The sequence below is a fragment of the Triturus cristatus genome, chromosome 2_1 (assembly GCF_964204655.1).
Source record: "Triturus cristatus chromosome 2_1, aTriCri1.1, whole genome shotgun sequence".
NCBI classification, from domain to species: Eukaryota; Metazoa; Chordata; class Amphibia; order Caudata; family Salamandridae; genus Triturus; species Triturus cristatus.
The window spans coordinates 716654881-716682004 of NC_140581.1; the positions used below are offsets into that span (position 1 = coordinate 716654881).

At 42.8% G+C, this 27124-nt stretch overlaps 1 protein-coding gene across 2 annotated transcripts in view; it reads left to right on the top strand.

The window, feature by feature from the left end:
- DMXL1 (Dmx like 1) overlaps positions 1-27124 on the top strand; it is a 1781042-nt gene that overhangs the window by 259817 nt on the left and 1494101 nt on the right. For both annotated transcript variants that reach the window (XM_085632653.1, XM_085632652.1), the window contains exon 6: positions 13020-13086. In XM_085632653.1, coding sequence (XP_085488779.1) covers positions 13020-13086 — 67 coding nt within the window. The remainder of the gene's footprint in view (positions 1-13019; positions 13087-27124) is intronic.

Below are 27124 nucleotides of genomic sequence, written 5' to 3' on the forward strand. Positions count from 1 at the left end.
GTTCTCTGCTGGCGTTCTTCGAGACCTGCAGAAGCCTGCCAAAGACGGGGAGAGAGACGCTAACACTGACGTGCAGGAGGCGTGGGGCCTTACAGATACATTGTGTTATATCAACTGCAACAAAACAAGTAAGAATGGCTGGGCGGGGAACTAAAGTTCTTAAAATTAAGAGCACACATGTAACAGAAATACAGGGGGATGAGCTCCCACAGCCTAAATCTATTGTAGCTGAGATCCGACAAAAATGCCCAGATAAACGTGGCGCTAAGAACAAAGAGCAGAGCGAAATTTCTAAGTCCACAGAAAAGAGTGAGCAGACTGTCAAACAGATTAGATAAATACAAGTGAAGACCATTAAGGGAACAGCAAAAGGTGTAACTAATGGCCAATCTACCCAAAGTGTGCAAGGTGGACAGCCACGTATAACGAATATTTTTGCTCCAGTTGAAGGGAAAATACATAGCGTGAAAGAGGGGGAAATTGCTGGCCCAAATGACTCAGTGGATCAACCTGCTCCCTCAATAGATGTACAACCCACAAGGAGCGCAACGTAGATTAAAACACCAATCTTCCAGTCAAGCCCAACTGTTTGCCCTGGGATAATTCAAGAAGATGAGGGGAATAATTTGCTTTTATTGTGTCCCAACGCTAACGCATACAGCTCACAAGCCCTTAATATTACACCAGCTGAGAAGAACGATCAGACTAATGAGGTTGTAGTGACTCAGAATGAGTTAGACATTGAAAAACATTTCGCTCTTCCACCTCACACACCAGATAATGTGGATAAATTCTACTCGCTCACGGATGAGTCTGAAATGTCGGGTGAAAGTATATCTGATGCAAGTGAAGGCGGAAGCCAAAAAAATTGGGATAGCAGTACTGACCTAGATCTATCTCTGAGAACTACCGCGCAAAGGAAAAAGCTGAGAAAGAGGCTTAACCGACGTAAGTAATGTGAAACCTTGGACCAAGGCAGCACGATTGACCTCAGATGGGATTATTCTACATCACAACTGCTAACATTGACAGACTCTACGATGTGTTCAAAAGAGTCATACACCCACTGGAGGTACTGTTGATGGTGGGGTTGAGTCTAAAGGGGAGCCTACGTTATCAGATATAATGCAATCCATAAAGAACTTTCAAGAGGAAGTCAAGATAGACAATCAAAGGTCACATCTGGCCACGCAAAAGCTACTGGGCACGCACTGAGAACCTAGAGAAAGACATTGTTACTCTGAAGACACAAGGCGAGGAACATTATGGGATAGTCAAAGATCTTATGCCTAAAATCAAGGAGCAGGAAAATAGATTACCCCCTAATAATCTACGTGTTTTAGGTATTCCGGAGGGGGCAGAGGGGTACGACACCAAGACTTTTATGATTACACTTCTTAAAGGAGCTTTCCCAGATTTACACTCGTGGGATTGGGATAAGGAACTACAGCGGGTTCATCGCTTCCCACTAACACCGTCTAAAAAATCAGCCACCCCTTCACAATATCCTAGAGCTATGCTGATCTATTTTGGCAACTTTCTTTTGCGACAATCACTATATGATCATGCGAGACCCACAAACAAGAAGGTATTTAATGGTATCACCTTCTTAACACGGCCTGACTTCGCCCACGCAACGGTGGAGCGTAGATGGAGACTGAGACAACTTTTTGCACCATTCCAACAATTGGGCGCAACAGTTTACCTACAGAACCCAGCTCGCCTAAAGGTTATTTTCAAGGGAACTACACGCAGCTTTGCATCGGAAATTCAAGCCCAGGCATACCTGCAAGAGATTTCTGCTCATAAATAGAGACATTAGACAGCGGAATGAGTGTTAGAAACATGAATTTGTTGCCTTTCTCTTGAATTAAGATCTACAATAGTAACAGTAATCTTTATTTTTTCCTCTTCTTAATAGGGCTGTTTCCCTTTTGTTCTTTTTTTTTTTCCTTTACTCTTAACTAAGGAATCATGTGAGATGTACTACTATGATCTGCATAGGGTAACACAATGGAATAGTAGTGAGAGTAAAGGGACTGACCGGTGGAGGGACATAGGCTTGCGAGTGCTTAGATGTCATCATCCTGGATCTTCCGACGCCAGGTAACCTCAGTAGCAGGTGGTGGGAGGGGAGTGGGGTCCGAGGGTTGGGGGTCTAGGGAGGGAAGGGGACTGAGGGGGCTGAGGGTTGAGGGGTTGGTACTTTGGGGGTTGAAGTTAAGTTGCATGGTTTTATTAGATTGATCGAAATATATTTGTAATAATGAATAACTTGCGTATTGCTACGATTAATATCTGCAGTCTTGATGATGTCAAGAAGCTCCGGAATACTGCGATAGGGCTACGACTATTAAAAGCTGATATCTGTATGCAGGAAACCCATATTGAAAGAGCACAGATACATTTTTTTTTTTTTCTCTTATTTTTAGTCCTCATTTTGCAATACATTGTATCAGGTTTTGATATTGGAGACCAGAGCTGCTATTTCAACTGTCTTGGACCGACGACTCAAGTTCTTTCAACTGAAAGTTTTTCCTTGCAGCTGGTAGCCGGTTATCACCTAGACACAACGAAGGAAGCCAACCACCCTTAGTTATTTAGTGTATTGCCTGGGTTAAAATCATTGGACTTTAGTCACAAAAATTAGAGAAATGTTCCCATATTTCCCAAAAGTTGTATTTTTTCCTGGGCTTTCCACTTCTATCTAATTTGTTCACTCTGCCAACGGATTTCCACCAATCCAAGTGTTTGGGTGGTGTAGTACAGACCCAGTTAATACATATTTCTCTATGTGCCAAGAGAATTAATACAAAAAGTAGATTCTCCTGTCTTAAACCTAAATTACTTATATTTACATCTGTTTTATAGATCCCAAAGATTACCAATTCCATACTTACAGTTATTTGTTGACCAAGGAGGTCCGTCAATGTCTTACCAACTTTTAACCAGAAATCTTCGAGCTGGGGACACTGCCATAACATATGTATATCATCTGCCTTATCTTCACCGCATTTTGGGCATTTTTTCACTTGTTGTTGACTTTGGAACTTTGAAAGTTTTTTTGGAGTCCAGTAGGCTCTATGAATGGTGAAAATGTGATTTCTCCTTAGTGCGGCAGACTGAATAATACCCCAGCATTTCCCCATTGATACTTTCCATATGTCCTGAAGATCTGTGGTAGGCAGCGCGGTTCCCCAGGTCAAGTCAGGAATCATAAAATTTTCTTCTCCAGCTGTTATTAGAGACCAGTACCACAATGAGACTTCTTTTTCTGGAGAGCAACTCCAAGCATCTTAAGTTCCAGTTGCTGATTACCCTTAAGTGGTTCTGTTATTGAATTTATCCAGCTCAAAAGTTGGTAGTATTTAAACTTTGATAAATGAGCTTCTGTGATAGATGTTAACAGATCCCAACCAATCAATGTGCTATTTGGAATTAGTTCCCCCCAGTTCAGGATTCCTGCTCTCCTTAATGGTAAGGCCAGTTAATCTTTGAGGCAGTCCGGAGTTCCAGGGAAATCCCAGACTGGAGAATATTTACTATAATAAGGGATCTTTATAGTTTTTCTGATTTGCAGCCATAGCTTAGCTGCCGACAGGAGAATTTTCAGTTTGATCTTTTTAAAGAATTTTTGATGACCAAATTTGAATAGAAAGTGTCCTCCAGTGTCTACCATCGCTTGTAAGTGTGGTGGGTATACCTCGTAGTTTTGCAGGAGTATCCTAGTGTATTTAAATTGAAAGGCCTTACAATACTCTAGTATGTCTGGACTTGCTATGCCGCCTTGAATTTTTGTTCTTCTTAGTTTTTTCCAGGCTATTCTCGGGTATTTGGAATTCCATATAAAGCTGTTTAGTTCTCCCTGTAATTTCAGTATAGAAGACTTATTGAATTCCAGGGGAATTGCACTAAAAATAAAAGTGAATTTTTGGGAGAATAGCCATCTTGATGATGTTAGATCTGCCTAAGAAAGTTAAGGGAAGCCCGCTCCAGGTTTTCAAGAGTTTCCTTACTTCCGTTAAAACTCTGTTAAAATTTATTTGTGGCAAGACATCAATATCCTTGACTATGTCCAACCCAAGGTATCTGATCTTTGATTTCACCAGCTGCAAGTTACTTCTAGTATTCCACTCCAGGATTTCTGATTTTGTTTGATTTATCTGATAGCCTGAAATGTATCCAAAGTCTTGTATCATTTGCTCAATTTCGGGGATTGCTTCAGCAGAGTTATTGGTGAAAATCATTAAATCATCAGCATACAATGCAACCTTTTTAATCCAGTTTTTGTAGCAGAATGGCTTTATCCTTGAGTTATTTCTGATGGAATGGGCAAGGGGTTCTATGTATAAATTGAAAAGTAAGGAAGAGAGCGGACAGCCTTGTCTAGTGCCTCTTTTAATGAGGATTTTTTCAGAAAGGCTATCATTCACTAAGATTTTAGCTGAAGGAGAGCTATAGATGTTTCTTATAGCCTCCAGGAAATTGACCCCTAACTTAAATTTCTCTAAAACGGCATGTAGGAAGACCCAGTTGACTCTATCAAAGGCTTTGGCCGCATCTAGTGTTATAACAGAAAGGGGCACCTTTTGATGGACTGAAATGTCTATTGCTCCTATGAGTTGATGTGTAAGGTCTTGTAGCTGCCTGCCTTTTATGAAGCCTTTTTGATCTTCATGAATAATATTTTCCGCACATTTGCTCAGCCTCTTTGTGAGAATCTGTGTATATATTTTATAATCACAATTTAAAAGTGATATCGGTCTGTAGGACTCACATTTGGCTGGGTTTTTATCTGGTTTTAAGATTAGTGTTATTGTTGCTTCATTCCATGAGGCTGGTTGTTTTTTTTTTTCCAGAAAGATATCATTAAAGAGGGATGTTAAGTAAGGTGATAAGGCTTCCTGCAGAGCTATATAAAATTCGTTTGGGATGGAGTCTGGGCCTGCCGCTTTTGTTTTTTTAAGTTCTTTTAATGCCTGAGTAACTTCTTCTTCGGAGATTTCGGCATTTAATTCTATGCTCTGAGCTAAAGAGATACTCGGAAGATTCAAATTCTCTAAATACCTATCTATCTGTGCTTTTGTAGGAAAGCAGTCTTCAGAGTAGAGGCCCCCAAATAATTGCCCAAATTCCTCCTTAATAATTGTTTCATCTAAGATTTTTTCAGGGGAGTTCCCTACTAAAAGCTCTTTGATTTTTATTTCTAGATTGGTCCGATTTTATTTTCCACGCAAGTAGTTTACCACAACCTTCACCATATTCGTGATGGGCAAGTTTACTCGACTCCCACTTTTCTTTTACCCTTGCCTCCAAAGAATCTCTTAGGAATGTTTCTTTATCTTTCCTCTCCTGACTAAGAGATCTAGTTATTGAGTCTGAATTGGACCTATGGAGCTGTATGTCAATCGCTTTTATTTCTCCTTCTAATCTATTTAGCAGTTGTCTCGCAGTTTTATTTTTAAAGGCAGCGAAGCTCTAAATGATACCCCTCACCACTGCTTTGTATGTATCCCATACTACCTGACTGCTCATTCCTTCACTATTCTGATCAAAAAACTTATGTGGCAAAACAAGATGTTCAATATAAGGGAACCCAGAGAGGTCACGCTATTAATGGAAAAAATGAAAAACCCATAAGAAATAAAAGAAACTGCAGACTCCCAATGGTTTGAACACACCTCAAAAGTCCGGACTCTAGGAGCATGAAACAGGGCCTATATGAGGCCCACCAAAGGAAGAAGGGAGGTCCCCCTTGGGAGGGCACAAGTGAAAAAACATAAAAATCAAAATATAAAAAATAGATACACTAGGGTGGGGAGCAAACTAGGGGAAAAACCACAAAAAAATGTCTTCAAGTTGCAGGGATTAGAAAAATTGGAGAAAACCGTGCTGCAGTCAGATTGTCATATCAACCAAGATCGAAGAAAAAAAAATGAACAATCATATAAAGTCTAGTATCTTATCTTGGAATGGTAATGGTTTAAGAACACAAAAGCGGAGAAAAACCATATTCGAGTACCTTAAAAACTCAGCATGCGAAATTTCAATTTTACAAGAAACTCATCTGTTAAAACAAGAATGGGAAGATTTTACTAAAAATCTAAGGTGGATAGATACCTCAGTTTGTACGAACCAGACATGTAACATAAAAGGCGTAGCAATTATTTTAAAAAAATCCTTGAACCTCAGAGTAATCTCCTCAAGGGTAGATAACAAGGGAAGATGGGCAATAGCTGAAGTAATCCTACACCAAAAACAGCTCACTATAGTGGGATACTATGGCCCCAACCTAGATGACCCGGAGCCCCTCCAGAATCTATATACACAGCTACTCGATTTTTCATCTCCCATAATCTGGGGGGGGGGGGGATTTTAACATTACCATCGATCCAAAAACTGATAGATTTCCAGTTAGAAAAGGCATTTCTCTCCCAAAAATGAGGGAATGGTTAAGAATATCAATGAAAGATCTAGGATTTAGGGATATTTGGAGCCTTAAAGGGGATCAATCAATAAGGTTTACCTTTCAAAATAAAAGATTGGGCCACTCTTCTAGAATCGACTTCTTCCTTCTTGACAGTACTTTAGCTGCAAGGGTAGAAAAAGTGGAACATCTCCCAGCGCATCTTTCGGATCATTCAGCAGTTAAAATAGTTTTGAAATTAGAACAGTCACCCACTCATAGGAGATGGACGGTTGACAGATCCCTTTTTTTAGATCAATCCTTTATAAACCACCTAAAGTCAGAAACTACACAGTTTTTTGATCAGATACATTTGTTAGAGAGACTTGGATATAGATTGGTGGGGGCCGCTACCCAAAATTCAAAGACCCGGGGGGTTGCAATATTGGCAGCTAATCAATCCATTCAATTTTCCCGAACAATAGCGGATCAAAATGGGTGGTGGGTAATTACACAATGCTGTAGGGATAATGGGGACCTAATTACTATATGCACTATCCATGGAAGTATTATGGATGATCCAGCAGTGTTTGATTATATAAATAACGAATTAGCTAATTGGCGACTACCTATCCTCATTTGCGGGGATTTTAATATAAATTTGCTTGCTAGTCAAAATGTATCTCTTGGCAAGGGATGGAATTATAGTGGACGGAAACCTAAAGTCTTTAGAGCCCTAAGGACACTATGCTATGAACAAGCACTCTCCGATATTGGGAACTGGCACAATCCCAATGACCCGGGTTTTAAATGTTTTTCTTTTCCACACCAAAAACATGTTAGACTAGATTTCATGTTTATATCACACACTATTCTTCATGAGTGTTCTATTGAGAATGCTCCGCGCATATTATCAGACCACAACCCACTAATAATGGAACTTAAGGGTTTTGGCAGTAGAACTAAGGACAAGTCTAATTGTAGTTCTGAGCGTGTGTTACTTTTTGATGAGGAATACTGTATACATATGAGGAAATGGATGCCCCAATTTTTAAAGAGAATATAGGCAGTGCTAGGATGGATATAGTCTGGGATACACTGAAAGCTGGGATATGGATCGAAACACTGAGCTTTTCATTTACTAGAAATAAGGAGAAATGCCGCTTGAATAATGACATGCAGCGTAGTCAGGCTGTGGCAGAGGAACATCTTGTTGAAATAATTCAAGAAGGTGGGGATGCCACGGAAGCACATATGAAAGTGTTACTAGCAAAATCAGTAATTATTGAAGTCATAACAGAAAGAGCTGCAGCTAGACTAGCGGTATGGCGAGAAAAGGCAAATGAATGCAGCGAACAAGTAGGGCATCATCTTGCAACAAGAGCAAGGCACAGGGCTACGCAAAATACAATAGCCGAGATCAATGATCCTGTAAATGGGAGAACTAGAGACTCAAAGGGTATTAGCAAAGTATTTTACTCGTATTATAAAAACTTATAACATGAGGACATTAATGATAACTCGGAAGAAGTCTCATTATATCTTAATCAATGCTCTGGGAGACGACTTCTAGAGGAAGATCAAGAACAACTTGAGGAACTTCCCCAATGGATGGATATTTTGCTATGCATTAATAGCTTACCTAGCGGTAAAGCTACTGGACTGGATGATCTACCTTTTAGAATTTTATAAAAAGTTTGCCCTACAGCTGAAAGAGATAGTGCTACACCTGTTCACACAGGTATTTAAAGGAGGGAATCCACCACAATCTTGGGCCCAGGCTAAAATTATAATAATAAAAAAAAAAAACTTAAATCACCCTTGGAACTTGGCTCTTATCGCCCCATTACTTTAATAAACGCTGATAGTAAGATTTAATCAAAAATTCTAGCTATTCGCTTAGCTGCTGTTATCCATAAGGTAGTTTCACCCCGGCAACATGGTTTTATACCAGGACGTGGAACGACTGACCACACCAGGAGAGTCATTTCATTGCTTGATGCTGCCAACATACCCGGAGCACCAACAGCACTTATATTCCTGGATGCAGAGAAGGCATTCGACAGGGTTTTCAGGTCCCTTTTATGAGCGGCCCTGTCGAGGGCTGGTGTCGGCAAGGGACTAGTACAGGCCTTTAAAATGCTGTATTTTAATCCTAAAGCAAGGCTTTCTGTAAACAGGGTTCTCACAGATTATTTTGAAATAACCAGAGGCACCCGGCAGGGCTGTCCAAGCTCTCCGCTTTTATTTGCACTGTACATAGACCCCTTTTTACAACAACTTGAATGTAATAAAAGGATTAGGCCTATTGAATCTCTGGATGGGAACGCTAAAACTTTAGCCTATGCAGACGACATTGGGATAGCTACCCCTGATCCTGAAATAGCTATGGCCGAGATAGAGACAGAGGCGGCAAGGTTTGGGCGACTTTCTGGGTACTCCCTTAATTGCAGCAAAACTCAAATTATCTGTTGCAATATAACCATGGCTAATGAATCTAGACCGGTAGAAAAGGCTATATACTTGAGTATAGTTGAGGTCTCGGCAAATGTTAACAAGATCGTTGAAGATAATATTGACTGGAAAATTAAAGGGGATTTACTGAGAATACACAATTTACATTTATCGATTATTGGCCTTTGTAACATAATTAAAATGCTTTTCTTTCCCAAATTTCTGTACCTCTTAAGGGCAATCCCGTTAGAATTTTGTATTTTATGTTTGAAAAAGATTGAAAATGTAGTTTCTCGTTTTATTTGGGGATATGATAAACCGAGGAGAGCTTATAAATTGTTATCGTTACCAAGAGATAGAGGAGGTCTAGCATTGCCAAATATCAGATTATATTATTGGGCTACTACTCTATTAGCCAATTTAACCCTCATATCTGAAAAGCCACCAAGTAGCTTGTTGGAAGAAATACATACGCCAATAGAACTTATGGGCAAAGACGCCTGAGGGCGGCTTTGGAGATTTCTTAATGACAGCCACTACAGGAAGGATCGCTTTAAAACACTAATAGGTAGTTACAGAATTATGAAGTCAGTTCGGAAATTGATGGGGCTGGGCCGACTGAATTATTATACACCGATAGATAATAATCCAAACCTACCGGAAAGTTTTAAAGAGTATTATCAAAAAATGTTGTGAGGCCGGCCTATCCAAACTTGGTGATTTCTATTCTCTATCTGACATAATCAGCTTCGATAATCTCAAGGAGACGTATAGTTTAGATTGGAGAGACTTTTATAAATACCTCCAGGTCCGAGATTTCCTGAGTAAAAAAGGTGGAGGCTCAGTCGGATTTGCTAACAATAACATGATAGACAGACTAAGGCGGAAAAACAGATCACTGTCCATCGGGGATGTATATATTATTTTAATTCATTAATGCCGGATGATATGGACGCCCGAGCAACAAAATGGAAAGCAGAGATAGGCATTCAAGAAAATCTATTTTTCTGCTGAGCTAGCACAGAAAATTCGAATCCCAGCGCGGCTTCAGGCTCAATTTTACAAATCCTGTTTCTAAATCTACTATACACCAAAGAAAATCTCTAAATGGGGGTCGGGAAGAGGAACTCAATGCCCCCGCTGTTCACTGTACCAAGCGGACGTGGATCACATGTTTAGCTCATGTAGCATATCAAGTGGTTTAAAACAGGAAATCTCAAACTTTAGAAAGTGCTAGGGGTGGACTATGTCCTCACTTCATGGCTGGTGGGACTGGGGGTAGACTTGCAAACTCGGGGGAAGTCAGGTGAACAACTGGTATTTATTGGTTTGGCGATACTGCGCCTAAGTTTGGCAACAGCGTGGTTGGATCCAACACCCCCAAGCTTTCATCAATGGCTTTCCCGCTTATTAGCAAACTATACTTTTGAGAAAGCTGTTTATGCAAAGAGGGGTATTCAGGCTCGCTCTAAAGGCTTACAAATTTAGGCACCACTGACCAGATGGATTGAAAATCATCAGGGAAGGTTTTTTTTTCTTTCTTTTTTTTTCTTTTTTCTTTCCCTCTTTTACTTGTTTTCTTCACAAGTCCAACCCCTCAGAGGTAGGGTGGGGGGGTATTATAAAAATAATAATAAAAAATGTGCATAATTCATACACCTATTGTGGATATTTATCCTCCGAACTGCTTTATGTATCTTTGCTGCTCTTTGTGTAACCTTTGTTTTCTTTTTTTTTTTCTCTTTGTGTGTTTGTTTATACATGCTCTCTTTCTATTTTTCTAAAAGGAATAGTAATTGTTGTTAACTGTATAATTATGCACAATAAAAAAAATGTGAAAAAAACAAATTGGTAGGTTAGCTGGGATCTGAGAGCGGAAAAAAAAAAGGAAAGCTACTGGGCATTGTAGAGTCTGCAGCCTTAGCTCTGTACTCTTAGAGATTGTATTTTTTTATGTCTACCACATGCCTTCGTTTCACATTGTGTTCAGATGATATGCTCCAGTTAGTCCAGCTCATTATGTATGGTGATGTATTTCTACTGATCAAACCAAAATAAAGAGCAATAGCTACTGATTCTTGATGTTTTATTGATTTATGGCTCCTTAATAGGCATGTTGTGTTTCTTTTATGTGACGTGGCAAAGAGCCTGGAGATTTTTCTTGCATATAAATCCATTAGGAAGGTTAGTATACTCGTAGATGCTCATTTTCCTTCTCAGTAAGGGTTTAGATATCACTACAGAGTATCAAAGTCTGGCTGTATATATGCTAGTCAAAATCGTGGTGTGCTGGGAGCGCACTGGACACCTTTTTTTCCTAAAACATCTTTGAAGTTGGCTTTAATCCTGCTTGACGAAGTAAACACTGATTTGGGCTAAATGTTGCCCTGTGGTACACTCTGTTTAGCAGTATGGTATTGTCAGTTCCATGGTTCTCTTAATTAAGTCAATACAAGGATTTTGTTTTATTGAACAGGATATTCCCAAAATGGTGTTAAAAAGGGGGCCTGCTATAATACCAAAATTAAGTTTGTTTGTGCCTTTTTCCTTGATCATTGTGAGTGCTTGATTCAGCTTTGTAACGGGCCATGAAGAGGGATTGCAGCAGTCCAAGGGCTGAGTTAGCTCAGTTTTAATGAAGTGATCTCACATTGAAGCCTATCAGAAGTTATGTCAATTTAATAGATATTATGGTCAACCCCAAAGAAATAAAACTGCTTGCACTCTACTAAGTGAATCTTGCACTACAAAACCGTTTAAGGCCCGATGTATCTATTTGTTTGTGTCCTATTTCCAGTAGTGCAAATTTACAGAACAAAATTGTGTATCTGATTCCTGAAAATACACAATTTAGTCCTTACACTCCTATAATGACTTGGATGAACTGAAAGTATTTAATGTTGTCTCCATCTTTAATTAGTTATTGCTGGGAGATGTTACGTGACAAGCATTTTAAAGATGTTTTTACTTTCTAGAATATCTCTACATTGGAGAAATATTCCTAAATTATGATTTCTAAGTAGCATCTTCACATATTGCAATCCTTTTTAAAAACCTTTTTGAATTATTAAACTCCATAGTTTTGTGAAATAAGTCAAAGTTGAGTAGTCAGTAGAGCTTTCTGTGGAGAATGTTATCCTTTCTGAGATTAGCATTACCAATCTGTTTTAGGTGTTTGTCATCAAAAACTAAATCTGCTAGCCCTAAAGCATAAAAACCTTAACGATCCTCTGAATACGTTGGTCATATTCCTATAGGATTTCAGAAGTTTAATTCTCTTTTGTTATTGTCCATTTTATTATGGGCTTTAATTTGCTTTTTAAATTATAACATGAAGATCCATGATCCTGATTTTCAAAAGCCTTAAAACCTCTAAGCGTGGGAACACAACTTTGATTTGTCTGTATTTCTTACTCACAACCCTATTTACAAAAGCCCCAATTGGAACTCTGGTATACGTATTATTGTCGTAGTTTCTGTGATGTGCACTTGCATTCCCTATCACACAATGCACCAAATGACTGCCCTGCAGCCAATCTCCTTCTTTTAGGCTACAGAGGAGTCATGGTTTTTTTTCCCTTCACATTGAAAGGCTTTTTCTATGTTGAAATTTCCCTCCTCGATCCGTCCATAACAAATGGTGGAATTCTGTGACCTTTCACATTCAACACCACTTTCACTTGGGCCTCACAGGTTCAAGTTCAGAAGTACATGGAATTATAAGTAAAGCATTGCAAATTCTGGTGAATACCAGCAAAGGTGTAAATTAGTGTGCATAGAACATATTTGCAAGGAGCACTCACCTGAAAGGCAATACTGGAGCTGGGTACATTTTCATGTAGAGCTGTGCTTGCACACACTGATATATTTCTTTTGCCTGCCAGTAGAACTCCAAGGGATTTATTATAGAGTTTGAAGCATACTGGAAAATGGGCCTGCAAATGATTTTTTTTAAACTGGTTAAAAACTCTTAAAATAGATGTCGCAGTTGTATAATTCACATGAATTCCTTTGAAGGCAAAAATAGTCTCTGTCGACACTTGATTTAATTTGGTTACAGCATTTGTAGAAACTTCTCTTTTTTTCTCTGTAAAGCGTAGTAATTATGTCCAGGTTAAAATAGTAGTATTAACATTTTAATCCATTACATCTTCTACAGAACTGCTTCTTCAGTCCACCTGATGAGTTTTTCACCAGATGGAGAATTCTTTGCCACTGCAGGAAAGGTAGGTGATCTTGTGTTTTTTCACCAGTTATAAAAGTTTCATTATTATAAAAGCAGACTTAACGGGCAGTTTTGCATGTTCGGTACCCTCTGTAAAGATAAGGTGCTATGTGTCAGCAATAGTCTATTTTAACACTTCTCTGTTGATAGAATTGGGAACCAGCTGCTAATCAGAAATTTGGTCTCCTAAATATTTCTGCTTCGATAACTGCCGTTATTATGTTACAGAATGTTCATAAATCATGTATTACCATCCTTCAAGTGAGAAGCCAGAAAATTAAAATCGCCACTACTTGAACCATACCTCTAAACGCATTACCCTCTCAGTGTGACCCAACCCTACTTAGGGAGTGTATCCTTCGTGCTTTCATCCTCCTTCCTTCTATCTATCTATCTATCTATCTCTCACTCTGTCTCCCGCCCTCTCTATCTATCTATCTATCTATCTATCTATCTATCTATCTATCTATCTATCTATCTATCTATCTATCTATCTATCTATCTATCTATCTATCTATCTATCTATCTATCTATCTATCTATCTATCTATCTGTTCAGTAGTTCTTTATTTGGTTGTTAAAAACACCATAAAAGCATATATATACACAATACTTTTTCTTTAAAAAAAACAATTAAATCCACATCATAAGAACTCTGATAAAAAAGAATACATATTCACAAGCGAGGTACATAAATTCATAACAATCACAATTTACACCTGTCCTCTAGTTGCTCTTAATCTCAATGCGACTTTAATAAAATTCAATATACAACACAGAGTCAGTGGATCAGCCTCCCTTTGTAAGAAAAGTAGCGCAGGTTTAGTTTGAGTCAATTTGGGCCTTTTAATGATATCAATTAAAAAACTCCGCCTCGGCATTGAATAAAAAGGGCATAAAAGTACAAAATGAAGGGTGTCCTGCGGAGACCCATTGTCGCAGCCGCAGGCACCCTTCTGCTCAATCGAAACAGGTGTAACCTAGTGGGTCAGCATTAAATGTGGTAAAAGATTGAGCCTAAAACGAGATATTAAAAATCTATCCTGTGCATTATGCATGAGGTAGAGATAAGGTTCCATTCCCTCGGTAGTCTTAACGGAGCAATGGGCATTCACTGTTCCCTTGGTCCCTTCTTCAATCATTCTACTTATGTTTCTTTGGGAAAGGAACAATCTTTTTAACTTGGGGTTTATCCTGGGCTCTAATTACTGATGGATTAACAAAAAAATCTTTGTAGCCCAGGTTCTCCAAGTTGGTCTTAACATACTTAAGCCAAAGTATGTTCATGCTTCTTTCTCTTCCTAAACAGTCTCTCAATATTTGCCTACTTATCTCAGCTTCTGGCTTTGTCCAGATATTGAGCCAAGATAAAATAGGTCTGTACTTGACCATGTCTTCAATATATGGCCTCCCCAACTCTCTGTGGGCGATGACAGCTGGAGTACTCTGGGGAATTTTTAATACTGACCGTACAATTTTATTTTCCTCACGCTGCAGTTGTTCTATATCTACAAATCCCCAGACTTCCGCGCCATACATGGCTTTAGAACAACAAATGGAGCTGTACAGATTCATTGCTTGTTCTGGAGACCAACGTCCTAGCCTCCGCCCATAACTGGTTATTGCATCATTTGATGATATTAATTTCCCACATCGCTCCTCTACCAAGGGGGTGAATTTTAACATCTCATCAAACAGTAGGCCCAAATAGGTGAAGGTCTGCACTTTTTCCAGTATGTGACTCCCAATTCTGTGCGTGAACTTTGACCGAGGTTTATTACCTGCCGTCATTACAAGTGATTTGCCAAGATTAACAGAAAGGTCTAAAGTTCCCATAATTTTGACAAAACCATTGATTAGGATCTGTAAGCTTTTCGGAGTGCGGGCTAACAGAACCGCATCATCTGCGTAAAGCAGAACTGGTATATGGCGTGTACCAACTTTTGGCCAATCAACATTTAAATTAATTAGGGTCTGCTCTAGATTGTTAATGTATAGTGAGAATAAGAAGGGCACAAGAATGCAGCCGGGTCTCACCCCACCAGTACACACGAAGGGATCAGTAAGGCCCCCCTCGGTGTTGTAACGTACCCTAGCTGTGGTGTCCCTGTGTAATTCCCTAAGTATGGTGATCAGGCCCTGGCCGATGCCAAGCTGGCTCATCATTAGCCAGAGTTTGTCACTATTTACATAATCTAAAGCAGCCGCCAAGTCCATGAACCCTAAATGGATAGTTTCATTGCTTGTTTTGATGTACTTGGCGACTAGCATATAAAGGTTCAAACATTGATCACTAGTTGACCTCCCTGATCTAAAACCGTATTGAATGTCCGATATGATGTTTTTTTCCTCGGTCCATTCAATTAATCTGTTAAGAATTACCCTTCCCAATATCTTAACAGAGACATCAATCAGCGAAATAAAATACATCAATGAGCGAAATGGGCCGATAGCACTGGGGGTTATCCCTGTTACCCTTCTTGAAAATAGTGACAATGATAGCAGTTGACCAAGATCGGGGCAGGCCAAACATGATGGCTGCGTTTATCACCCTAGTCATAATCGGGGCCCACAACTCCACATTACTAACGAACAAATCAGGTGGGGTCCCGTTTGGGCCGGGTGCTTTGTTTTTAGTTAGTCCCTCAATGCCCTCAGTAATTTCTGCTAAGGTGAACTCGACCAGCTGCTCCTGAGGGGCAGCACCCCCCTCCGGAGCAGCGGTCTCCTTGCCGTGATTATACAGGCTCTTAAAATGGGAGACCCACTGCTCCAGTAGGATGTTTGCACCAACCTCCGGGGCGTTGCTGTCATGAAAGCAGGGTTTATTAATTATGCTCCAGAATTTAGTGATATCCCTTCTTTCCGCTGCCTCCCTTAAGTCTGCCCACACTTCCCACTGTAATGCTAATTTTCTCCTTTTGACCTCGACCTTGTATTTTGGTCTGCACTGAGTAACCCTATTTATGTCCCGGGGCTTCTGTTTAAGGCAGCTTTTTAACTCCCTGAGGGCCCGTGAACAATCCCTATCAAACCATCTTGGTTGGTTAGAGGATTTTTTTGAGGTGCATGTTGTCAAAAGCCCTTCGACCAGACTGGTTATCTGCCCATATGCATTTAGTAATTGTGGCCCATCAGTTTCAAGGTTTAGGCATTCTTCATTGGGCTGCTTCCCTTGCTCCATCAGGGCTCTATAAAATGTGGCACACTCTATTTTTACCCACTTGAGTCGCCTTCCTTGATCTGCCCCCCACTGAATGTTTCCTAGGTAAAACCTGATACTGGAGTTCCATTGTTAGGGGGTTATGATCGCTAAATGGGCTCCATTCAATCCCGACTGCTACAATCTTGTGTTTGAGCCGCCTAGAGACTAAAATATAATCAATAATTGACAAACACCCTCTACCCTTAAACGTGGGGGGGAGGGTGCCATCACTCTCCATGGCCATCATATTTATCGTGTGTTCCATATCATGACTAAACAAAATCTTACTCAAGTCCCTTCCTTCAGGTGTGTGGGCAAAATGAGGGCCTTTTTTGGCAGGGCAACGTGACCAATCTGGATTTGTTTGGAGCAGGAATGGGCATAAGTGGATGTTTAAGTCCCCCATGATTATATTAAATGGGTTAATTGCCCCATTTGTATGTGGGTATTCCTTACTCAATTTAGAGTCTGATACCCTCTGAGTGTAATTTTCCTCCCTGCCTTCTCCCAGATTATAAACATATAAGATCAGTCCAAGTCCCTTACCCTCAAACCTTACAACCTGTACATTGCAGGATGGGCTTGCTATGTTGGACCATTTGCCTTGCACCCTTAGATCCACATACAAGGACAAACCTCCAAGTTTCCTGGAGGCTAATTACCTGAAATTGTTCAATATTTTCCCTCCACTCCTGGTTATTAAACTTGCTTGCTAAGCCAGCCGTATTCCCGGAAATAATACTTAAGCCTCCCTCTACCTTACTTGCCTGACCCAGGCTTTGAATATGTTGTTGTGCCCCATTTGACCCTCCCATGGACCTTAGCACCCTTCTCAATCCCTCGCAACCCTGGGGGGTTTCGCCTCTCTCTATCTCCCTTTCCACCCTAATAGGATGCGGTGTTTCTCCGGTAGATGTGATTAGCTGGTCAGCAATCTCTTCCGTTCTTACTCCCCTCAATGTCACTAGTGCTTCGGGATTGTCCGTGGGCCAATTAACTAGAGGGAAGAGATCCTGTAGTGGGCTCATCTGTCCCTCCCTCAGAGCCACCGCATTTTTTAACTTTCCCTCATTTCTTTGTGGTGACAATGAGACGGGAGAGAGAATTAGTCAGTCATTGTCCCCCAAGGACATCAGGGGGTAAACCTGTTTCTCCAGCTAGCCGAACCTCCTTCCCACATCCCTGACCTTTCTCCATGATGTCTCTGGTACATGTGGGAGCTTGTGTGGATTCTTCCCTTTGTCCTTCCTGATGGCGTGTTTCCTCATTAGGGGCAAACTGGCGAGGATAGAAATAATCCAGGGGCAGAGGTTTTATATTCCCAGTGTAATTTGCTGTGTCTTCACTGAGAATATATTTTACTACACTACTGTTCCTGAAATTAATAATAATACAATTTCCTGCAATATCTTTATATCTATTTCCAAGCCAGTTCACCCTTCTGACCAAGAGGATCTCCCCATCTTTCCCCTCTGGCAGCGGTTTGTTGTGACTCAACCAATGTATAATCTTATTTTTTAATTCCTGGTGAGACTCCTTCTGTTCGCCCTTTAATTCTGGGACCCCCGCAAGAATCACCACTAGTGGGCACGCCTCTGGGGGTAGGTTAATCGTAGGTAGAGGGGCAGTAGGTACTATCCTAGGCACACTCACCAACTGACAAGTCGCCTGATTTATCTGAGTTGTATTCAGGGAACTTGAGTGATCTCTCGATGTTGTATGTAAACCCTGTCCTCTCCCTCCTTTATGCTGATCCCTCTCATTTGATCTAATAATCTCAGTCTGCTGCATTATATGGGCCTCTCGTATTGGCATCTGTATGCCTAACGCTTGTCCCTCCTCTGGTCTGCTAGTTTGCCTCTCTATTGCAGGGGCTAGATTGGGGCCAGTTACATTTGTGCTGTTAGTCGTATCCACCGCTGACCTATGTGCCCTATCCCTATTTTTAATTTCATTAGTTATTTTGTCCAATCTACTTACAAGTGGTTTGATCTGGTTTACAGTAAAAGCTTCCAAATGTGTTTGTAGGTCAGCCACTATTTGTGATAGCCAGATTGGTGGGACTTGATATCTGTTTGGCTTGACCTCCCTCCCTTCCCCTGATTTAATTCTCGTGTCGGACGTGGCGCTGCCGGTTCTAAATTTCTTTAATCTAGATTTCATTGGTCCGGCTTTGCGTTTACTTCATACCTCTATTGGTGTACCCATGATGTGGTCCCCCGTTTCCCCCTCAGAGATCTGCTGGGCACAAGGTAAGACCAGGGCACTAAGCTCTTTCGAGCGAGAAGGGGAAGTATCCACAATCTCACAATCTAGCACCTGGGTTGGGTGCAATGGCTCGATTAATGGAGTAAGAGATAGGCGTCTCTCTGTTCGTTCAATTTCGCTGGAGACTGCCCCAATTGCTTTTTGTAGCATGCGATCAATTGCAGTGGGTTGAATAATTTGTGGGGGCAGTTTACCATTTTCCTGTGTGAGCAGCTTTAGTGGGGTGAGCAGCCTAGGCTTGGTTTTAGTTGAGCGTGTTCTAACTTTGCCCGCCATTCTATCTGTAGTTTAGCCTCGTACCTTCAAACAGTGTTCGGCAGCTTATACTCCCACCACACACTCTACAAGACCCCTACAAGGTTTCCCGTACCACCCGTGAGGGCCTTCAACACCCCCTTTGAACACCACCTACGTTTTAATGTCCCAATGTCTTTGCCCTCATAACCACTCCCACCACGATCACCAGCTCCAGGACCCCAAGCCTGGGTTAACGAGCCTAGAGGGGTGGCCCAGCCCGGCCTCCTCTGGCCCCTGACGGCCACAGACGGCCCGCCCTTTGCCCGGGCTTCACCCGGCGCGTCATCCCGCGACGCGGAGCCTGTGGGGATTTTATAGCGCCTCCGGGCACGGGAACAGCGGTGCGGGAAGCAGGGCAGGCTGGGAGGTGTAGTCTCCCTCCTCTCGGCAGCCGCTAGATGACCAGCTGCGGCGGCAGGAGGGAGGACGATGATGGCGGCAGCACACAGGTTAGTTAGTTCCCCCAACAGCAGAGCGCCCGCTCCACCGAGCCTGTGGGGATTTAATAGCGCCTCCGGGCACGGGAACAGCGGTGTGGGAAGCAGGGCAGGCTGGGAGGTGTAGTCTCCCTCCTCTCGACGGCCGCTAGATGACCAGCTGCGGCGGCGGGAGGGAGGACGATGATGGCGGCAGCACACAGGTTAGTTAGTTCCCCCAACAGCAGCTGTTTTTCAGTTAGGTTGGCCGTCCCGTCAATTAATTCACTGTTCCACCTATTCATCCTTTCATCTGTCAATCCCTTCAAATGTCCATCCATCCATCCTTTCACCCTACTAGTTATCCACATCTAACTCATTTCAGAGTCCATCCATCCACTCCCTTTCAGTCTTTAATATACCTTTTCCCTCTTCCTCATCTGTCCCTTCTTCATCCTTCATTTCAGTCACCCTTTCACGTATCAATCCTTTCACTCTCTCATCCATTGTTTTGCTCTTCCATATATCAATCCTTCCTACCTTTCCGACCGTCCTTTCATTGGCTCACCCCTTCTTTCACCCTTCCATCCTTCCTTTCACCTTTTATTTTCTTTCACTGTTCCTTTATCCTCCTGTTATTTCTTTTCTCTTTCCATCTGCCCCTCTTTTGTCTCATTCTTATTTTTGTTTCTTACCTTGGGATCTCATGCACACTTTTTTCTATTTTTCCCCCTCTGTTTATTTAAATTTTATTTTGAGAAGGTTTATTTAGCACAAACAAGACCCGCTAGGATATCAGAGCGCTGTACATCTCATCATAGACATTAAGCAGGTACAAAGGACAATGATACAACAAATAAGAGGTTACAAATTCACAACATGCTTAGTAGTGTGGTAGGCCAGAGTTGTACACATGTCGTTAAAGTTAAAAAGGGAGACACTTGGTATATTTTCACATTTAGCTCTTCAAGAGTAATCCTTAGACTTATTTTTTTAATGCTGCTGTCGAAGAGGTTTGTTGTGATTTCAGAAGGGAGACCATTCCATATCCTTGGAGCCAGACCAGAGAAACCGCAGTTGTAGGTTTTCTTCTTTTTGAAGGTTTGTAGAGTAATGGAACTTCTAAGGGAGCTCGGTTCTTGTCAAATAAGAAGGAGTGTTATGATGTAGTGTGTTGTGGGTTAAGTACGCTATCCTGTAACGGATCCTTGCATCGAGAGAGAGCCAGTTGAGTTGGATTACATCTGGATTGATGTGCTCACGTTTACTTGATCCCGTGACGAGTCTGGCAGCAGAGTCCAAAGTAGCCCTTAAAGGTGCAAGTTTAGCTTTGGTTAACCCAGACAGGGTCACAATTCCATATTCTAACTGGGAGATGACCTGTGATTGGACAGCTAATTTCATGTCTTCGGGCGGTAGGAATGGTTTGAGTTTTTTGTGTGTTGAGCTGGTGATTGGCTCCTCTTGTTATTGCACTGATGTGGTCTTGCATATTTAGACATTTGTCCTAGGTTATGCCCAGGGATTTAGAGAGTCTACAACATGTGGGATGCCATTTAGGGCCGTTTGTTGTTTGAGCCAATCCTGAATGGGGGCTGAGTGATTGTGGAGGGCATTTAGGAGGAACTCCGTCTTGAGTGTGTTCAACGTAAGGTGGTTTTGAGACAACCATTTTGGGGTTTTCCGAAATGCACTATTAAGAGTTTTGATGTCATTCTGAGAAGAAATTCTCATGTACAGTTGGGTATCATCTGTGTACATGTGGTAGTTTGTTTCAATTGTTAAGAATTTCGGTGAGAGGTTCCATGTACAAGTTGAAGAGTGTGGGAGAGAGTGCTGATTCTTGAGGTACTCCAATTGAGATCGGTGTACTGTTGGAAAGGTCATGGTTGACTTTAAATCTGTGAGTTCTATTATGAATGAAAAAAAAACTGTCTAAAACTGGGCCCGATAACCCTATCCTTTTTTCAAGTAGTTCGATCAAGATATCATGTTTGACTGTGTCAAATGCTGAGGAGAGATCAAGCAGTATGAGCAGGCAAGGTTCCTTCTGGTCGAGGTAGTTTTTTTCTTTTTCCCTTCAAAACTCTTTTTATTGAGTCCGCAGATATAGTAATTACAGGCATTACTAAATAGTGAAAACATACAATCGTTCATATATTGATTGCCAAGCATGTGACTATTATATAGCAGTTGTAAAACAAGAAAGTAAACCATTCGGGTCTGTAAACGACAGCCCCAAACATTTTGAACCTCTGTGTCACATACTGCAAAACAAGCCTGGTCATGCCCTCCAAGCCCATCTATATACATCATCTCTAACTGAACAACCTTACTGCCCTGAGCTTTGGTTGAGGTAGTTTTAGAGCATCACAGCAATGTGTGTTAGTGCCATTTCTGTACTATGACCTGATCTGAAGCCCAATTGGTATTGGTCAAGGAGCTGAAATTGTTGTGTGTACGCAGGAGTGAGCAGTGGTAGAAGGTGAGTATTCCTCATTTTGTTTTTTGTTTGTAGGAAACCAATAGAGGCGAAGGGGGGGTTGTGGTTTAACGGGCTATTGTATGAGGTGAGAGAAGGCTCAGGCAAAGGTGTGAGATTATAGCCTTCGTTGTCTATCTTGCGTTGACGGTTAGATGAGCATGGCACACAAGGCAGCGAAGCTGAGGGTTGGTTCAAAGACCTACTGTTCCCTAGCCTGTTGTTGATGGCTATAAGGGGGGGGAAGTATTGAGATTAACGAACCTATGAGTTTAGGGAGGGGGTAGGTTGGTAACCTAGCATTCTTAAGTTGTGATAAGAGTCCTACGTTCTCCCTCAGAAGTTTTGGCATTGGTGCAAGCGAGTTGGTTGCTCAGAGAATGAGAGAGTGAGGTAGAAGTGGCGGAGGAGATGGAGCTGGTGGCGGGGGGAGGGGTGAAGATTCAATGCGGAGGAAAGTCCTTGATTTGGGAGTACCGCTGGGTTATTGTTAGTCAATGAATTTTTGATCCTAAGAGTTTATCACATTGTTCTAGATTGCCGTCTGATGCTTGAATAAGAATGATCCTGTTGTTGTATAGGAAAATGGTCAGATCAGCTTTGAGGTTTGGAGATGGAATGGTGGATAAGCCAAAATCGTGAGGTGTTTTCTTTAAAAGTTTGGAATTGAACATGGACGTAAAGGCTCTTTTCCATTGGGCTCTCCTGTTAGTGAAGAAGATAAGGTTGTTAATGACACCTTTAGATGTACAGAAGTAGGCATCTAAAACAAGTGTTTCTGGGTTCCGTTTGAGAAGGTTATGTTTCAAATTCTTAGCGGCATTTTAAGATTAGCGCTCTGAAAATTTCGAGCCATGGTTTTGACAGAAGCAAAGGAGTAAGAGGAGAAGAGTGTCATACTGGGAACGGTTACTGTAGAGACGCTGCCTCAAAAGTGTATAGAGAAAATAGATATTCTATTGTTTAAAAGTTGGAACTGGGTCTTGAGCAATTTCGCGTCGTGTGTCAAGTGAGTTTTCATCTGACAGAGAGGGCAACATTTGGCAAGGGATTTGGTAGAGACTCAAAGGCATCTGGAAGATTGTGGACCGTTCAAGGAAGAAATCAGGTCAATGCTAGGTGAGGTTAGATTGGTGAGGCACCGTTACAAGATGGCCACTCCAGAAACACAATTAGTCCTACCTTTCAGTACAGAAGATAGTCTTATCTCTATTTTACGCTAATTGCATGTGCCACCATCTTGAATACAGGGACCCCAGGTCGGGGCTGTACAATCCCAAAATGGAGGGCTGATTCCTGCCCAGACAAAACAAGCCTCCAGGAAAACAAAAAGCAATGATCAGATAGTCCCTGATCCAGACCGCAGCGCTGGCATCATTCTCACCCTCACAGAGAGATGAGCTCCCACAGTAAACAGCTGGCATCGGACTTGTAAAAAGGGAAGAACGGAGGGCGAGCTTGAACAGATTCCCTCACCAACCATTGCAGGTAATGAGTGTGGCGGGAGGAGATGCAGGAAGTTTTTCCCTGCTCCAGCCCTCCCCAGTCGCTATAATCTCCTGAATGAAAGCTCCCGGCCGTCCCTGCCAGAAGGCTGATTGCGGCGGGCTCCTGAAACCAGAACGGCGAAGTCCGGTTGCAGCCATGGGAGCCTGCCAGTGCTTGGTCGGGATGTCAGCTCCAGGGCGGTGGGGCTCCCATCCCCTGACCGGAGCAGTCAACGCCTCTTTCAGAGACGCACCTCAGCCTCTCCTAGGGCTCCGGAGGGGAAAGGGTCCATGCTCCCTGGCTGCACCCACCGTAGATGGGCAGGAGTCACTTGGGCGATCAGGCACCCACAGCGTCACACACCTTGTGCCGAAGCTCTCCTGATCAACGACTCCAGCGATAAATCCACGAACATCGAGGATCCAGCAGTTCGCCAACTCCGACACTGCCAGAGTCACCACGGAGCTCGCCGTTGGTCACTGCGTCTAGATCCAGTGCGGATGTAGGGTGAGATAGTCGATCACCACCAGCCCCAGTGAGTAAAGTTACACTAGAAAAAGGTGGGAGGTTAAACGGCAGGGATTAAATCTGGGAAACTAGAAAGTTGTAGTCCCAAATCCCAGAGCTTCCTTTCGGTGATCTTTCACTGCGGCCATCTGCTATCCTCTACTTCATGATTCTATAATTTCTCTTTCACGGTTTCCTTTTCTCCGCATGCAATTCCATGATCCAGACCTTTGGTTGTGGCCTTCACTGTGTTATATCTATTATCGTTTTGTCTTCAGACAGAAGAGACTCACAAATGACTAATGATTTTTTTATTGGGTCACAGTTCACCAGCTCATTGGCCCCAGTGACAGCCCCCACTCAATCTGCTCCACTGCCACCCTTAATGGACTTTTGAAATTTGTTTACCCAAACATGTAGTTCAGAACACAGATCTAGCTCCTATTTAAGACTCCCAAAGATGAGGTATATTGCCAGGTTGAGACATAGGGGTACTGGGACCGTATACGTTTTAAAACATGTCGTTGGAGATGGACCTTCTTCACAAATATCCCAAGGGGGCAGAATACCAAAAAAACACTAAACCAATGTTGACCGCGCACAGGTGGAAGTAGCTTCCCTGTTCCTACTCATGCATGAATGCTGCTGCACCCTCGGAACTGAGTGCTTACCTCTTTGAAAAAGCCGTCCGGTATCTTATATGGGGTGATTTGGAGTGTGTAGAGCAGCCGGGACAGGGACAGCATTTTAAACAGGACGGCTCGCCCCATCAGAGAGATAGGCAACGTCCTTCAGTGCACCACGTCCCTTTTCAGGTGTTCTAGTTGGGGGTGATAGATTCCGAGCCATGAATTCTGCCTCTGTTCTGGTTACCACAATGCCCAGATATTTAAAGTGGTCATGCACCTGAAGTTGGATCCCTGCAGGGAAGCGGGCGCTGGGCTGCCCGAGAGCATAAACAGGAGGGATTTGTTCCAGTTAATTAGATACCCCGAATATCCCCCGAATAGATGAAGAATTTGTAGGAGTCTGCTGATTGTAAAGCGGGGTCTGTCTGCATACAGGAGAACATCATTGGCGTATAGGGAGATCTTTTCTTCCCACAACCCACTCCCCTCAATTCCAGAGGTCACTGGATCTGCCCGGACCCATGCCGCAAGTGGCTTCAGAGCCAGAGCGAATAGTATGGGGGAGAGTGGGCATCCCTGTCTCGTCCCCCTGTGCAGTGTGAAGTTTCGGGAGAAAGAGCCATTCACAAGTACTCTGGCTGAAAGGCGGCTATACAGCAATTTAATCCACGATTGAAATCGGGGACCAAACCCAAATCTATCCAGAACAGCGAATAAGTAGTGCCATTCGATGCTGTCGAATGCCATACTTGCTTCTAAGGACAGCAGTGTAGCGCGCCGTATAAGTGGCATAGGTTTAATCTGGTGCTCCGATGCGGCATAAAGCCCGACTGATAAGGGTGTATTAGAGATGTAATCACCCCTGTGAGACATTTCACCATTACCTTAGCAAAGACCTTGACCTCCATATTCAGCAGAGATATGGGCCTATAGAAACTGCAGTGATTTAGCGGCTTCAACAGGCAAACAACCTACGTCCCCGGCCTCCTCAAACATGGACAGTAGGTATGGCGCCACCACATGCTCTTGAATTCCTCAATCGTAAAATCTTTATCTATGCTTTCCCGATCTTAGCTGGACAGTGTAGGCAGTCGTACATCCGCGAATGCCGCCGCTGTTCCCACCCCGGTTCTCTGTATTGTCCCTCGTGAGTCACAAATCTCCGCTACCCAATTGCGCTCCCTATCTCTTTTTTCTAGCCAGGCGATCATCTTATTGGCCTTATCGCCCAGGTCATATACCCGCCGCTGTGTTGCCAGAGCAGCCGTTCTCGCATGCTGGTCTGCTAGACTCTTTATCTCGTTTCTTCTAAGTTCAACTTGGTGAAGGAGTGGGGGGGGGGGTCCGCCACTTCTCCAGCCAGGATTCTGGGCTCTAGGGTGGCTGCCTCAGCCTTCAGTGTGTCCCATTGGATCCTTTTTTCTTTTTTACAACCCCCAGATGGGCTTGTATATGTCCCTGTATCACTGGGTTGAACGCCTCCCAAAGGGTACACGCTGATTCCACTTTCCCTTAATTCTCCTGAAAATAGAGTTTTGCCCGCTCCCTCGTTTGATCTATCAGGTCCTTGTTTGTAAAGACCCAATTCTAGGTGGCAATACGGTGGTTCGCATAGGGCCCTGGAGGTTCACCTCCACCAGTGAGTGGTCTGAGATCCCCCGCGATTTAATGTGGGCCCCGCGAAACCAACCCTCGTCACCCCGGTGAGTCAGGATATGATCAATGCGGAAGTAGCTACCGTGTACCGCCGAGTAGAAGGTGTACTGTTGCTCTTGGGGGTTGTGAAAGCACCATATATCCACTAGGCCCATGGCCTCTACAAAAGCACATATTGGCTCCACCGCTTTCCCTCTGGTTGCCTTGGTTACCCTATCCCTCTCTGGATCCTTTGTGGAGTTCATGTCCCCCCCTAGTATTAAGACACTCGGGGGAAGGTCTACCAGTAAAGCCCCCAGGACTGAGAATGCTTCAGTATGGAGCGCAGGTGGTATATAACTCGATATTATGTTCAGCGTTTGGTTCTCCCACCTCCCGGTGAGTGCCACAATCCTTCCTAAAGGGTTATGCCAGACACTTCCCACCACCAGAGGATGGCCAGTCTTAACCAAAATCCCCACCCCTCTCTAACCCGTTGTGTAACCAGAGTGTGCAGTCAACTTGTACCGTATCTGTCTAGGGCCCTGTATTTATTGCCTTTAAGGTGAGTTTCCTGTAATAATACCAGGTCTGTGAGGTTACTGAAGCGATGGCGTTCCCCCTGGGTCGTCATATCTACACTTGGCCTGCCAGTTGGGAGGAGGCTGCCCCCTTGCCGCACTGTAATTATCACCCATATCGACAGTGCCCCAAAGTACCGCATGATGTCTGCACAACAGTGTTTAGTAAACAAAAAAAGAAAATTCCCAACACAATTGGAATAACACCCCATACCCCAATCTCCCTACCCCCCTCCCTGCTACCCTGCCGGTGGGTGAAACAACCACCCACCTCCCCAACTCGCAGAGTGCCTGTCGCCCTGAACTGAATAACTAATTAGGGGGCTGGTAGATGCCAAACAGGGCGATACTCCGCCCGACTCCCCGCACTCCCCAAAAACCTTTGCTTATTCTAGTTTAGTTCTGCCAGCCATGAGTCTGGCTACCTGTCATTGGTAGACCCATTGGATATAAACATGTATATAAAGTCTCGTCCACCCCTCAACATAGGGGAACTCCCTTCTTGTTGCTAGGCGTAGGGCTTGCAATGTCT